Source organism: Schistocerca gregaria, chromosome 1, assembly GCF_023897955.1.
Source record: "Schistocerca gregaria isolate iqSchGreg1 chromosome 1, iqSchGreg1.2, whole genome shotgun sequence".
Classification (NCBI taxonomy): domain Eukaryota; kingdom Metazoa; phylum Arthropoda; class Insecta; order Orthoptera; family Acrididae; genus Schistocerca; species Schistocerca gregaria.
Window position 1 is genome coordinate 724,943,363 of NC_064920.1, and position 14,588 is coordinate 724,957,950.

Below are 14,588 nucleotides of genomic sequence, written 5' to 3' on the forward strand. Positions count from 1 at the left end.
TGGTCTTCGGATGACCTTACTAGACGGTAAATTACAGCATCATCTGCGAACAACGTAAGAGAACTGCTCTGATTGTCACCGAGGTCATTTATATAGATCAGGAACAGCAGAGATCCCAGGACGCTTCCCTGGGGAACACCTGATATCACTCCAGTTTTACGAGATGATTTGCCGTCTACTACTACGAACTGCGACCTTCCTGACAGGAAATCGCGAATCCAGTCGCACAGCTGAGACGATACCCCATAAGCCCGTAGCTTGATTACAAGTCGCTTGTGAGGAACGGTGTCAAAAGCTTTCCGGAAATCTATAAATACGGAATCAACCTGAGATCCCTTGTCGATAGCGTCCATTACTTCGTGCGAATAAAGAGCTAGCTACGTTGCACAAGAACGATGTTTTCTGAAACCATGCTGATTATGTGTCAATAGATCCCAAGTTCGAGTCTCGGTCCGGCACACATTTTTAATCTGTCAGGAATTTTGTTATCAGCGCACACTCCGCTGCAGAGTGAAAATCTCATTCCAGAGAGAAAAGTTATTTCGCAGATGGCGCTTTGCGCGATCCAGCAAGAGGGGTACCAAGACCGCTTCGGGTATTAGCGTCGGGAGCGGTGTATCAATTGCGCAGGAGAATATTTCGAAGGAGACCAGGCACAATGAGTAAGAGGTAAGCGTAGAAAAATTTTGTGAACAAAGTTCCGGAATTTTTTGACAGATCTCATATTACGTAGGCAAATTGCGCATTATTCGGTCGCCTAATCGCCTGTGACGTCTGCGTCCATATTTCCCAGCTGACGATGACATTTTTAGATGTTACCATTGGTGCCGCCTGTTTAGCGTCTGGCCTCTTACCTGTATAGGAGGAATGAAGAGTCCGCTGACGAGGTCGAACTGGCCGTCTATGGGCTCCGGGTGGACGGTGTGGTGCTTGCGCTTCTGCGCGGCGTCGCGGATCACCTGCACCGTCTTGACGCCGCGGTCGCGCTCCGAGCGCCAGTTGAGCACCCACACCTGGTCCAGGTGCGGGACGTAGTGCAGCTCCACCGGCATCTTGTCCGTCGTCACCACCTGCCGGAGAGAGCAGCCAGCGGCGTTTCGAATACGTCTATTAGCAGCACATGGCCACGTAGTGGGCTACATAGTAGGTAACGTCTACAGGTCTCTGAAGTCGAGGCGCTGTTCCAACTTTCAGACACTGAACTATCAGTTTGCCACGCGGCGTCACCCTACAGCGAGAAGTGTGGTTTCTTTGGCAGTTCTTTGAGTGTGCGTACACTGCAGACGTGACACGAGGAAATGGCTAGTTTTTACGAACAACGTACGGCAGTGACGTTTTGTTTCTTGCTCGGCAAGAAAGCAGCAGAAACTGATGAAATGATTCAGACAGCCTACAAAGACCATGCTCTTAGTAAAACGCAAGTGTACGAATGGTTTTCTAGGTTTAGAAATGGAGAAATGGTGGTTGAAGATCAGCCCCGTTCCGGTCGACCTTCAACTACTCGAAGCGAAGACAACATCGACAAAATCCTTGGTCTTATCAGTGAAGACTGACGCAGGACAATCGCCCAACTGGAGAACTTGTCCGGGTTGTCCTGGAGCTCAATTCAGCGCATCTTGACCATCGATTTGGGGATGCGAAGAGTGGCAGCAATATTCGCGCCGAAGCTTCTTACCGGAGATCAAAGGGATCTTCGCGTTCACGCCTGTCTCGAAATGAAGGACGCGTTCAATGTTGATCCCCAATATTTCAACAAAATGATTACAGGGGATGAGTCGTGGTGCTATGGCTACGATCCAGAAAGTAAACAACAGTCATCACAATGGAAGTCACCTGGCTCACCTCGACCAAAAAAAAGCTCGACAAGTGAAATCGAATGTGAAAACGATGTTGATCTGTTTTTTTTTTGACATCAAAGGGATCGTGCACTCTGGATTTGTCCCTGAAAACCAGACAGTAAACCGACAATTGTTTGAAGTTTATGAAACGGCTTTGCAGAAGTTTGCTGGGGAAACGTCCGTGTTTGTGGGATTCTGGCGTGTGGTTCCTGCATCACCACAACACTCCCGCGCACACGGCTCTCAGCGTTCGCCAGTTTTTGGCCTCAACGAAGACGACTACCTTGACCCACTCTCCCTATTTGCCGGATTTAGCACCCTCGGACCTCTTCCTATTCCCGAGGATGAAAAGAGACTTGAGAGGGAAGCGTTTTGCGGATGTGGAAGTCGTAAAACGAAATGTCATGAAAGTGCTAGCAGGTATCAAAGAGGACGAATTTAAAATGTGCTTAGAACACTGAAATGCACGTTTGGACAAGTGTATTAATGCTAATGGAGAGTACTTCGAAGGATATTAAGATTGTAAACAATAAAGTACATGCTTTCTAGAAAGAAATTCCGGTTTTTATGGGTCCTCCCTAGCATACACTAAACTATCAATTTCTGGGGCCAGAGTCCTCGTGTGTTACCAATACGTTCCGATGTTGTGGAAAATGTGACGCCACACGAAGACACAGAGGCGAGCGGCACGAAAATAAACGTTACAATATGAATAAACTGCCAGATCTGGACAGCTACGAAGTTTGGTGAAGTCAACGGAAAAGCCACTGGCCGAGTCAAAAGATAAATAAGTTTTATTGAGATCACATCCCCTTCACTTCTGATAGAATGACAAAGAAACTTTTCGCGTTGCTACCAGACCATACTCTCGTGGCATTTGTGCTAACACTCCAACAAGGAATTGCAGCTTCACGAGGTTTACCTGAAGTATTAAGAGCAGTGTAGCGTCGTATTAGCGGTGTACCGCGACCTTCCGGAGGTCCGTAGAGATGCAGAATATCCAAAGAAGAGAGGCGCATTTCGTCACGGGATCGCTCAGTTGTACGAGAGTTTCACAAATATGCTCGACAAATCCCAGTGTCAGACAGCACAAGAGTAGCTTTCTATGGACGCAATTATATGATTCATATAAGGGGTTTTGTACCCCACAGAGAGGCTACCTCTTGACGTTGCGAGAGGGAAACGTTCTCCAGAAATGACCACAATGATGATATCAGATAAATCAGAGCTAATACCAATTACCGACCATCATTCTTTCCACGCGTCATTCGATAGAGGAAGAGGAAGGGCGGTAACAACAGTGATGCCAGAAGTACCCCCGCCACGCCTTTCGGAACACAGATTTATCAGCAGTTACTGCGCCTATGAAAAATGACGTTACATTGTTCCGAACGCTCAGTTTTGTCAATCTGGGATGCCAGATGTAAAAGAAAAATCGGTAAGGTAACACGCATCTGTAACACTGTTAGTTCAGCTTGTCTGTGCTGAGTCCCTTGGTGTGGAGTCTGTACTACCCCAAACCAAGGGTTTTAACCGCCTGCCACCTTGGTTACTGAAGAGGCCCAAAGTGATTTTAGATTTGGTGCGGTACAGGAGAGATAGCACTTCTGCCGTTTTATCAGAGCACAACGACCATGTAGCTGCTTTTACGGATGGGTCGAAGCACGGTGGCTTTGTTGGTTGCTCTATCGTCTTCCCGAAACGTGTCCTCAAGGTCACACTGCCTCCCGAACTTACCATCTTTGACTCAGAGCCGGTCGGGGTGGTCGAGCGGTTCTAGGCGCTACAGTCTGGAAACGCGCGATCGCTGCGGCCGCAGGTTAGAATCCTGCCTAGGGTGTGGATGTCTGTGATGTCCTTAGGTTAGCTATGTTTAAGTAGTCCTAAGTTCTAGGGACTGATGACCTAAGTTGTTAAGTCCCATAGTGCTGAGAGTCATTTGAACCATTTTTTTGGACTCAGAATTATATGCCATCTTGCGGGCAGTGGATCAGATGAGACTTTCTCCCAGTGTTATATTTCTCGTCTGTTCAGATTCTTTGAACGCCCTTTACTCTCTCCAGCGTTTGTACCCAGCAGCGAAGGAATCCAGACTATCCAGGACGCCCTCCACCAAATACAGCGACTGGGGAAGCAGGTGTCTTTCTGCTAGATACCAGGGCACGCTGGAATTCTGGGGAATGAAAGGGCTCATCGAGCAGCCAAGGAGGCGTGTCGTGACCGTCAGATCTTTCACTGTGCTATCCCCCTGCCTGCCCTCACCTCGCTGTTGCGGTATAAAGTCCTGTGCCGTTGGGAACATGAGTGGCTAGAAGTGACCGACAACAAAGTCCGTGACATCAGGCACACAACTCGGCCGTGGCGTACTTCCTTCCAGCTACGTCGACGGGATGAGGTCCTCCTTACTCGTCTGTGCAATGGCCATAGCCCTATGACGCATGGATTTTTACTCCGGCGAGAGGACCCTCCGATGTGTGGTACTTGCGCCATGCAGATCACAGTGCGCTACATTTTATTGGACTGCATTTTATTTGCTGACCAGCGGACTGCAGCGGACTTGCGGGTGGATCTGCAGTCTATTTTATGCAATGCTCAAACCAATGTGTTTCGCGTTTTAAAGTTCTGTAAATTGTCCCAAATTTTGAACAAGATTTTGGAGAGATATTTTTAGCGTGTCATCGGGGTGGCTGGCTCACCCAAATTTTTTCGTAAGTGGTCATCCAGTCACTTTACCAGTTGCTGTTCTTTGAGCTCTTTTGTGGTTTGTTTTCCATCTGTTTTAATTTCCTGATTGGCTATCTTGCCTCCTCACTGGTTTTAGTGCATGTGAGAGTGCATGTGCGATAGAGTCATTGTGTGGACGTTTCGTGTGCATGCGTTTACGACAGTTTTCGTTCTTATTCCCATTCGTTTGTTTTTATTTATGTCAGGGCGCTGATAACCTCGCCGTTGGGCGCCCATAAGATCCCAAACCACACACTTGTCTCTCCTCAAATTCTCTACTAGTTGTTGTCATTGCGCAACAAAGTAAAGGCAACTTTGAGTAATACCCACATTGTTATTGGAATTTAATATTGGTGTTTGAGCCGTATTCATCATATGAAGTACAAGATACGTTCAATAATGAAAGCAACACATATTTATATGAGAGTAGGTTGCTTTTATTCAGGGTTCCAGTACACTATATTAGTATTATTCCCCAGCCTTTTGGGTACAAAACCCTATTTTTCGGCATGATCTCCGTTCAATGTGACAGCCTTACGCAGCTTTACTGGTAGGGCTTTCACGCCCACATGGTAGCACTGTACTGGTCACCGTCGGAGGCAAAGTCTTGCTGCGTCAATAATCTCTCCATCATCCACGTAGTGCTCACCCTGGAGCATATCCTTCATTGGGCCAAACAGATGGAAGTCGGAAGGTGCGAGATCGTGACTATAGGAGGATGAGGAAGCACAGTCCAATGAAAGCTCGTGAGCTCCTCTCGTGTCCTCAACCTTGTGTGAGGCCTTGCATGTCATCGAGAAGGAGAATTCTGTTTGCATTACTGTGGCGTAGAACACGCTGAAGTCGTTTATTCAATTTCCTGAGGGTAGCACAATATGCTTCAGAGTTGATCGTAGCACCATGATCGCGGATATGAAACAGAATAACTCCTTTGGGGTCCCAGTAGATCATCGCCATGATTTTACCTGCTGAGGGAGCGGATTTAAACTTTTATTTTGGAGGTGGTGTGAGGCCACTCCGTGGTTTCCCGTTTTGCTTCTGGCTAGAAGTGATGAACCTATGTTTCATCGGCTGTGACGATGTTGGAGAAAAATTGTCACGATCAGCCTCGTTCTCAAGCAGTTCCGCGCAAGTGGTCCTCTGTTAATCTTTATGATCTTCTTTTAGGCCGCGGGGAACCCAGCGGGCACACACCTCTGAGAACCCCTAATGGTGGACGAGTGTGACAGACTCGTCACCACTATCAACGAAGACGTCCAGTAGAGTAGCGAGGTGTTTGGCTGTGATCCGTTGATCACCTCGAATGAGAGTGTCAGCAAGTTCCAATATTGCAGAAGTCGCAGCAGTGTGCTGCCGTCTGGTGAGCGGGAAATGGGATGGGATTCGATTACCTTGTTGCGATGATGGCAGACGCCTCGCCCAACGGCGCACTTCAAGGTCTCCCTAGACATTCTCCAAACCCCTATGAATATCTACTTTGCTCTGCCCGTTTCCCGGCAAATGAAACTCAATGACAGAATGACAGCTCTCTGCTTGGAGTCCTCCTCCGTTAGAGAAGCAATTTTGAAGGCTACGTATAGCGCCGCCACCTATAGGAACTTCATGAAGCTATAGGGGCTGCGGGCATGTTCCACCGTGTCCCAAAACAAATTCAACATTTTTTTTTCAACTGGAATTGGTCCAGAAAAAAAGTGTTCCATTACTTATTGAAAGCCTTTCGTAAGTTTTGTATTATAGGTCAGTAATATTGTAACAATTATTTTGAAGCATATTTGCTACGCAGATTTCGTAGAGCATTTGTCACGAGGCATTATTTCACATTATAGATTTCAGACTGTGGTAACGAATTACGATTGTTACTTTTAAAAGAATGCAGAGTAGATGTTTTCCATTTTTAACAAGGATACGAAAATCTAAAACATGAAGGAAAAGATAATGCAAAACCCCTCGACACAAATTGCCATTGTTTTTTATTGTATTGCATCACGTAAAATGTCCGCCTCCTGAGAGAAGTAGCAATCGCGTCTGACTGCCATGTGGACTACTCGGGTTCAGTTCCAAGTACTATCAAGAAGTTTTCCTATTTTGTGAAGACTCGAACGAGACTCACGCAAACTACTGATGAGAACTGAGGAGTCACTGAAATGAGAAGCAGAGGTTCCGACCAATAGAAATCCGAAAACCGCTAATAGTTGCAACTCACCTGTACTGAATATTATAGAATTTATATTGGCAGGCTATGAAGGAGTTGCTTATTCTTGCTAGCAGGAATTTCATTTATTCTTTTTTGTTCCGGACTGCTATGACAGAACATCTTGGGAACATTCTTATTTTTGGCGACGTAACCTTCTCTGATTATTTTTCACGTTATTTGATTAAGGTTTGTGCCCACCTAAGTTTTCAGAACAATCTTTACACCGACTGAATTTGTTATTTCCGGGCATTCCTTTTCACCCACGGACATTATAAGGTCGCAACAGATAACGCAAAAATATTTTTGGGGGCAGTCAGAGTAAACTACGTGCTGTGAACTAATCTTGTGCCAAGAACTTTAGATTTAGAGAGCATATTCCTCAAATGCTACTATGACACTCTTTTCCGGCATGTTGGGAAATAAATCAATGATAACGGAAATTGGCTTCAAATGACAAAATCTTTATTTTCGATTAATCTTTTGCATTTTTTAGAGTAATCCTTTTGCATTTAACAGATGGATAAACAGTCATGATATTTTTATAAGGGATCCTATGTCTTTTTCACTAGAGAATTACAAGCGGTGTTGGCTTTAATCTATATAGTCCTGTGGGGATCGGAAGATCTGGGGAGCACGTGGTCACTGCTCTGTTTTAAAACACAGACATTCACATGCACTAAATCCGCACGGGCAAGCGAATGTTGTCAGCATTTTTAGTCAAAAGAATTTTATACACTTGAAACGTCCCCTTAGAAAAATTATACACGACTGTGCTTAAACTGACACACAATAGTTTTTAGCGCAACGCAATCTGACTTTCAAAAATCCCTACAAAAGTATGGCCCTGACTAACATTAACCTATACCTTTCTCAAATCACTTACCTCACAAAAATCTTCGTTACTCGAACTACTGCAATACAGCGAGCGCCACTACTGCCAGCTAACTAAAAGATTCAAACTACGGAAGTCACTAACTACTGATAGGCACAGTTAGCAAATGAATGATTTTAATAGAGACAAACAATGTATTTACCTTTATTGTCATAATATATATATCAGTTCATGACACCAATTCTTACAAATTTCAGAACTCCAACATCTCTCTCCCCACGTCCACCAATGCTGGCGGCTCACCTCCAACTGCGCAACGCTACGCGCTGTTCACATCCAGCTGCCTCTACCCAACACTACAATGGCAGACAACAATGCCAACCAGCCACTGACTGCACACAGCACAGCCAGCGATTTTCATACAGAGCGTTATCTGGCGTTACCAATAAGAAAACCTAAACAGCCTACTTACACACTTCGTGGCTGCTATCGAGCAGGATTTGGTGTCGGCATATTTTTAGAGTGAAGCGCTTGGAAACAAATCGACTCATCTTGCAACATGCACACTCGATACAGTTTTTTTTTTTTTTTTGATAATTCAAAAACGTTCACCACAAATAAAAATAAGAAGGCAAGCTGTAACTTTTAAGGTTTGGGTTGAGATTCTAGACCGCGTGGTCGTGCCTAACCGCAATCACATTATTCTGCACCCGATTAATTGAACCAAAAATTATAACTGATACCTAAATAATATTTGCAAAAATAGCTACAAGAAAAATTGTTGAGTTTAACAAATAAGTAACATATTCAAATACTTTTAATCCCGTATTCGACGCAGTCGTTCTGAGGGAACGTCTGGTCGCTTACATGTCTTCAAACACAATCTTGACTAACCGTCACGCGGAGCTCTCCCCGAGCAGACCGAGATGGTGGGGGAGGCCCATGACCAACCTCTGCTAGGAAAAAGTTTAGCTTTACATATATTTGGCCAAACCCTCCTGTTCCTGCTCTCTACCTTCCACTGACACCATTTAGGTTGGTAGAAGATTAAGAAACCTACCACTTCTCTAGTTCGTCTGCTACTACATTCAGATCACTCACACATGACCATACATTATCAAGGAAGGGCGAAAAAAATGGAAATAAGGACACAAGATATGCACACAAGAATTAAAAAAAAACATACGTCGACCCATATTGTTTGTACAGGCGTGCGGTTGTTGGGGCTGAGATTGTTTCACAGCTAATTAGTTGTATAAAAGAACGATCTAATTCTGATTTTGTATATCAGATAGTACGAAGATTTGTTTTAGCACTAATTTCAATCATGTGACGACACCTATTGTGTTGAACCTAGGCACTACACAACTTTTTTTTTTTAGTCTTCAGTCTTCTGAGCCACAAATTCCTCTTGTGTGTCAAACTTCAAATCTCTGTGTTCCCCCACAGTTTTTACCGTCTACAGATCCCTCTGGTATCATGAAAGTCGTAACAACTGTCTTCATCCAGTCCCTTTTTGTTGTCAGTGTTTTCCGCGTATTCTTTTCCTCGCCGACTCTGCGAGAACCTTCTCACTCCTTAGCTTATCAGTCTACCTAATTTACAGCAGTCTTCTGTAGCGACAAAACTCAAATGCTACGATTCTCTTTTGTTCCAGTTTTCCTACGGTAAGTGTTTCACTACCACAAAACGCTGCACTTCAAAAGTATATTCTCAGAAATATCTTTCTCAAATTATCTACGTTTGACACTAGTTTTGGCCAGATATGTCCATTTTGCCGGTGCTAATGTGTCTTTTGTGTCCACCTTTCTCCGTTCGTCAAGGGTTATTTTGCTGCCTAGATAGCAGAATTCCTTGACTTCGTCTACTTCGTCATCGTACCTGATGATGTTAAGCGTCTCGTTGTTCTCATTTGTACTACCTCTACTTTCGTCCTCCTTCGATTTACTCTTAATCCACAGTGTGCAATCATTAACTTGTTCAGTCCATTCAACACATCTTCTAATTCTTCTTCTCTTTCACTGAGGATAGCAATCTCATCAGCAAATATTACTTGTACCGTTTCGCCTTAAATTTAAATCCCACTCTTACACCTTCGTTTTATTTCCCCCATCGCCTCTTCGATGTATAGATTGAACAGCAGGGGCGAAAGACTACATGAACACTTTTTAATTTGAGCACTTCGTTCTTGGTCTTCCACTCTTATTGTTCCGTATATTTTCGTCTTGATGCTTGTACAGGTTGTATAGCCTACTACCAATGTTTCTCTGTAGCTTTTTTTTCTCAGAATAACGTATATCTTGCAGCGTTTTTACACTGTCGAACACTATTTCCAGGTCGACAAACCTTATGAACGTGTCTTGACTTTTCTTCAGTCTTGCTTCCATTATTGACCTCAACGTCAGAACTGCCTCTCTGCTGCCTCCACCTTACCTAAAACGAAATTGATTATCATCTAACAGATCCTATATATTCTATTCCCTTCTTCTGTATGCTATTCTTGTCATCATTTTGGATGTTAGAGTTTTCACGCTGATCGTAAGATAATTCTTGTGCTTGTCGGCTTTTACAATCTTCAGAAATATGTGGATGGTTTTTTTCCATAAGTCTGATGGTTTATCGCCAATTTCATACACTCTACCCTCCAAATCGCATGCAAATGACACCGCAAGGCAGCGGTCTGTCAGCGCTCGAAGGCCCGTCAGTTCTGGATGTCGGGGGTTGCTTTACACAAAGTGCTGAACATACAAACTGTTGGTAAAGATTACATGAAACTGTAGCTTTCTTTTCGTCACGAGTCGTAATCTAGAAAGTGATCAAAGCTAACGTTTCCTACGTTGTTTCGGGACCTGCAGAATTCGATTCCGTGTTATACACTGCGTAATCTGCAGCTGGCTTGAAATTCGGAAACACTGTTTATTACGCGAGCCCGATTTTATACTTTCGGGGTGCACTCAGCCTCGTGATACCAACTGAGGAGCTACCCGACCGAATAGTAGTGGCTCCGTTCAAAGGTAACCACCATAACGACCGGGAGAGGGGCATTCTCAGCTGAGGACGACACGGTGGTCAGGTGGTCCCGATGGGTCTCTTGTTGCCTGTAGACGGAGTGCAAAAAAAAAAAAAAAATACTTTAATCATCATACCGGACAAAATATGTGTTGCCCAACCGGAGACGTATCGCTATTACCTTATGAAAACGCCACTACTCTTATTAATGACCATATTTCGGTGGGAAAGACTGACCAGAAGTTCCTTTAAGTATGCCACATACAGCTGAAGAAACTCATTGATGACTGAATCCCGCAGAGATACGAAATCGTGGGAATTTTGCTCGTTACGTGTCCCCCGCTGAATAGCCACATAATTTACAAGCATTAAGATCGAGTGATTTAGCATGCCAGGCGAGCTGCGGTAGGGTGCCTTACTTTCCGTTAAGCCAGGAGCGTATGCAGGGAGACTGTTAAGACGGCTGTTGTCATCTTCGATGACGGGAGTTCCCACAGCATACTCGTCATGAAGCTGTAGAATAAATGACAAGACTGGATCATCGAGATGTTCGAAATAGACGTAATGTTACTTGTTCACGGTAACCTCAATGAGTGGGCCCAAGTCAAAAAGTACAAAACGCATTTCCACAACATCACAGAACTACGCCGTACACACACTGTAGATTAAACGCCTCGTTGCGCTTTCCCTGGACTGGACTTCTTGTTTTATTTGAAAAGAGGGAAAACCGTGACGTGCTGGAATACACTTCAGGCTTCCAGTCAGCTACCGTACAGATTCTGTGTATTTGTTGTTTGATCATTACTAAAGACGTTCAGCTTTATGTGGCACTACGAACGCTGGCCTTTCGCTAGGTATTCGACTTCAGTTGTCCATTGCGTGCGGCTTCGCAGCCATGTTTGTTCGGTAAATCGTTGAGATGGACTCGCATACACTGGTAAGTGGCAGTTACCGTCGTTTATGAAATTGGTTGTCCTTTACAGAGGAGTGACACTGACCCCTATCCGTATCGGTTAGGATCTTCACACTAATACTTTTCTCACACCGTGTTACATGACTGCGAGTCGGACAGCATTCCTTGTAGAAACGTTGCGCAGACTGGTGGCAATCTAAATGGTGCAATGTATGCTGATTTCCTACGTAATGTTCTATCGACGTTACTACAAGATGTTTCGCTGCTTGACAGAATGGCGATGTACTTCCACCATGACGGATGTCCGGCTCATAGCTCGCGTGCGGTTGAAGAGGTATTGAATAGCGTATTTCATGACAGGTGGATTGGTTGTGGAAGCACCATACCATGGCCCGCACGTTCACCGGATCTAACGTCCCGGGACTTCTTTCTGTGGGGAAAGTTTAAGGATATTTGCTATCGTAATCAAGAGGTATTGCCAAATGCATTGAGGTTTACGGACATCATTTTGAGCATATATTGGATTAATGTGGTATTTAAAGGTAATCACGCTGTAACAGCATGCGTTCTCAGAAATGCTAAGTTCACAAAGGTTCGTGGGTCACATTGGTACAACCGATATAAAATGTTCAAACGTACCTACGATCTATATTTTAATTTAAAGAACCTACCTGTTACTAACTGTTCGTCTAAAATTGTGAGCCATATGTTTGTGACTATTACAACGCCATCTATCTCAAAGCGAAAAAAGTGGTCCAACTAAAACATTCGTATTTCTTTACGTACTACACGAATATGTAATAAATAACAGGGGTTCCTATTTAAAAAACGCAGTTGATATCCGTTTGACCTATGGCAGCGCCATCTACAGGGCCTACCATAGCGACATCTGGTTTCCCTCTCCAAGCCAGACATGTTTCGTTCTTTGTAGTTTTTTCTTTTCACGCTTATCTCGTGAGATATTTGGCTCGGTCATGATCAGCGGTCCACCGTGTATATATAAAAATATACCTGGTACTTAACGTTGCCTTTCACCTGGTGTCACCGTGTGTCACTACGACTAATTACAGCCTCAAAACCAAAGCAAAGAATCGGCAGTAATGAGGAAACAGCTCGGGCATTACTTACGTCGACGACGACCATCTGTATCTTGCTGATGACGAGGACGCGGTCGTTGCGGGGCTGCGCCACGTAGACGTAGCGGTTGGCCACGTTGATGGCCTGCCCCCAGCTGCACGCGATACCGCTACTGCCGCACACCAACTGACGCTGAAAAAAAAAATTAAATATTATAAACAAGCTTCCACTTGTAACTCGGCCGCACTTTCATTTCACTCTGTGGTAGCGTACCCGAAATATAATGGCAGATCGCTTTACAACAATAATAAGTCAATTATAAAAGTTATTATTGGTGATTCTAGTATCATTCTTTACTTTGCCTTATAACATCAGCCCAGTTCTAAGAACCATCCATACCGGTGCACTAGTTTCTTCAAAACCTCTCGAAAACTCCGCCTGATAAAACTCCGCCTAGTTGACAACGGCAGTATTGAGTTCCTTCTCATCTCCAATAAAAAACTGTTCAAATGGCTCTGAGCACTACGGGACGTAACTTCTGAGGTCGCCAGTCCCCTAGAACATAGAAGTACTTAAACCTAAATAACCTAAGGACATCACACACATCCATGCCCGGGGCAGGGTTCGAACCTGTGACCGTAGCGGTGGCGCGGTTCCAGACTGTAGCTCCTAGAACCACTCGGCCACCACGGCCAGTCTTCTCATCTTCATTCCGTTCGCTATGAAGCCGCTGTTTCAAATTCAAGCACAGATAATTGTTCCTGGGTGCTAGATCGGGACTGCAGGGTGTGTGATCCAAAAGTTCACAATGGATTTGCTGCATCTTGTTGGTATTGGCAATGGTGTGTAGATGCGCTTTGTCGTGGAGGAGGGCTAGCCCGGAAGACTGTTCCTTGTGACGCCTGTTCTTACCGGCACGTTTCTCAGGCACGTAGGCTGTAATTGTTGACCCACGTTCCAGAAAAATCAATCAGACGGCGGCGACAGTATGTGATATGAATTTCTCTACTCGTGCTATCGAGTGGAGGATTGTAGGGTTCCCCTTAATAAGTCGAGATTACAGTATACGTAGGAAGAGGCTAATAAGATCACATATGGGAAACATTTACGTTAGAGGACCTCCCCTTGTGATAAAAGATGAATAGCCTGCCGAAATCTAATATACACCAACTACCATATTCTCAGAGAATGCCGGCCCTCGAATATCAGGGTCTGGTTAATATGATATAAGCAAACTGCAGGAGCATCCAAGGAAAAATCCCAGAATTAGTATCGCTTATTGAGAGCGGTAAGGCGCTGTTAGTATTAGAAACAGAAAATTAGTTGAAACCGGAAGAGAATAGCAGTGAAATCCTGAATGGAGACTGAAATATTTCTCGTAAGGATAGGTTAGCAGCCAATGGTGACGACGTATTTACGGTAGTACAAAATTCGACAATACCCAGCGATGTTAGCACAGATACCGGGTGCGAATTAATCTGGATAAATTTAAGCTTCAAAACTGCGTCAGCAATGATAATCGGATTCCTTTAATGATGGACTGGGTTAGAAGTTGTAGTGGTAGAGTGATTCAGGGAAAACTTGCAGAACTTTGTGAATAAGTTTCCTGATAATGCTATTGTAGCTCTAGAGGGGGTGGAGGGGGGGCGATGGCTTCAACTTGCCAGATGTAGACTGAATGAGTCATACGATTGAAACTGGTGCCAGAGACATGGACTCGTTTTACATTGTTCTGAATGTCTTGTCCGAAAGTTACTCCGAGCAGATACTTAGGTAACCAACTCGTTAAGGCAATGTCCTAGCACCGAATGGATCTGAACTTCCTGAACTTCTCCATCAGTTAACGCAGAGAAGGGTAATAGCGATCATACGACTGTGATAACATAAATGGCTACGGATGTTACAACCAATGTTGTGAAGTGTCGGAAAATATTTTTGCTTAGCAAGCGTGACAGGATACAAATTGCAGAGTTGCTGAGTAGTCAACATCAGATATTCAAT

At 44.4% G+C, this 14,588-nt stretch overlaps 1 protein-coding gene across 1 annotated transcript in view; it reads right to left on the reverse strand.

Annotated features, from left to right (window-relative positions):
• The window catches only part of LOC126266799 (follistatin-related protein 5-like), a 719,134-nt gene that overhangs the window by 42,937 nt on the left and 661,609 nt on the right, over positions 1 to 14,588 (reverse strand). Inside the window, exons 13-14 of the mRNA XM_049971343.1 lie at positions 12,639 to 12,779; positions 855 to 1,070 (exon numbers count right to left, since the gene is read on the reverse strand). Of these exons, the coding sequence (XP_049827300.1) occupies positions 855 to 1,070; positions 12,639 to 12,779 (357 nt within the window). The remainder of the gene's footprint in view (positions 1 to 854; positions 1,071 to 12,638; positions 12,780 to 14,588) is intronic.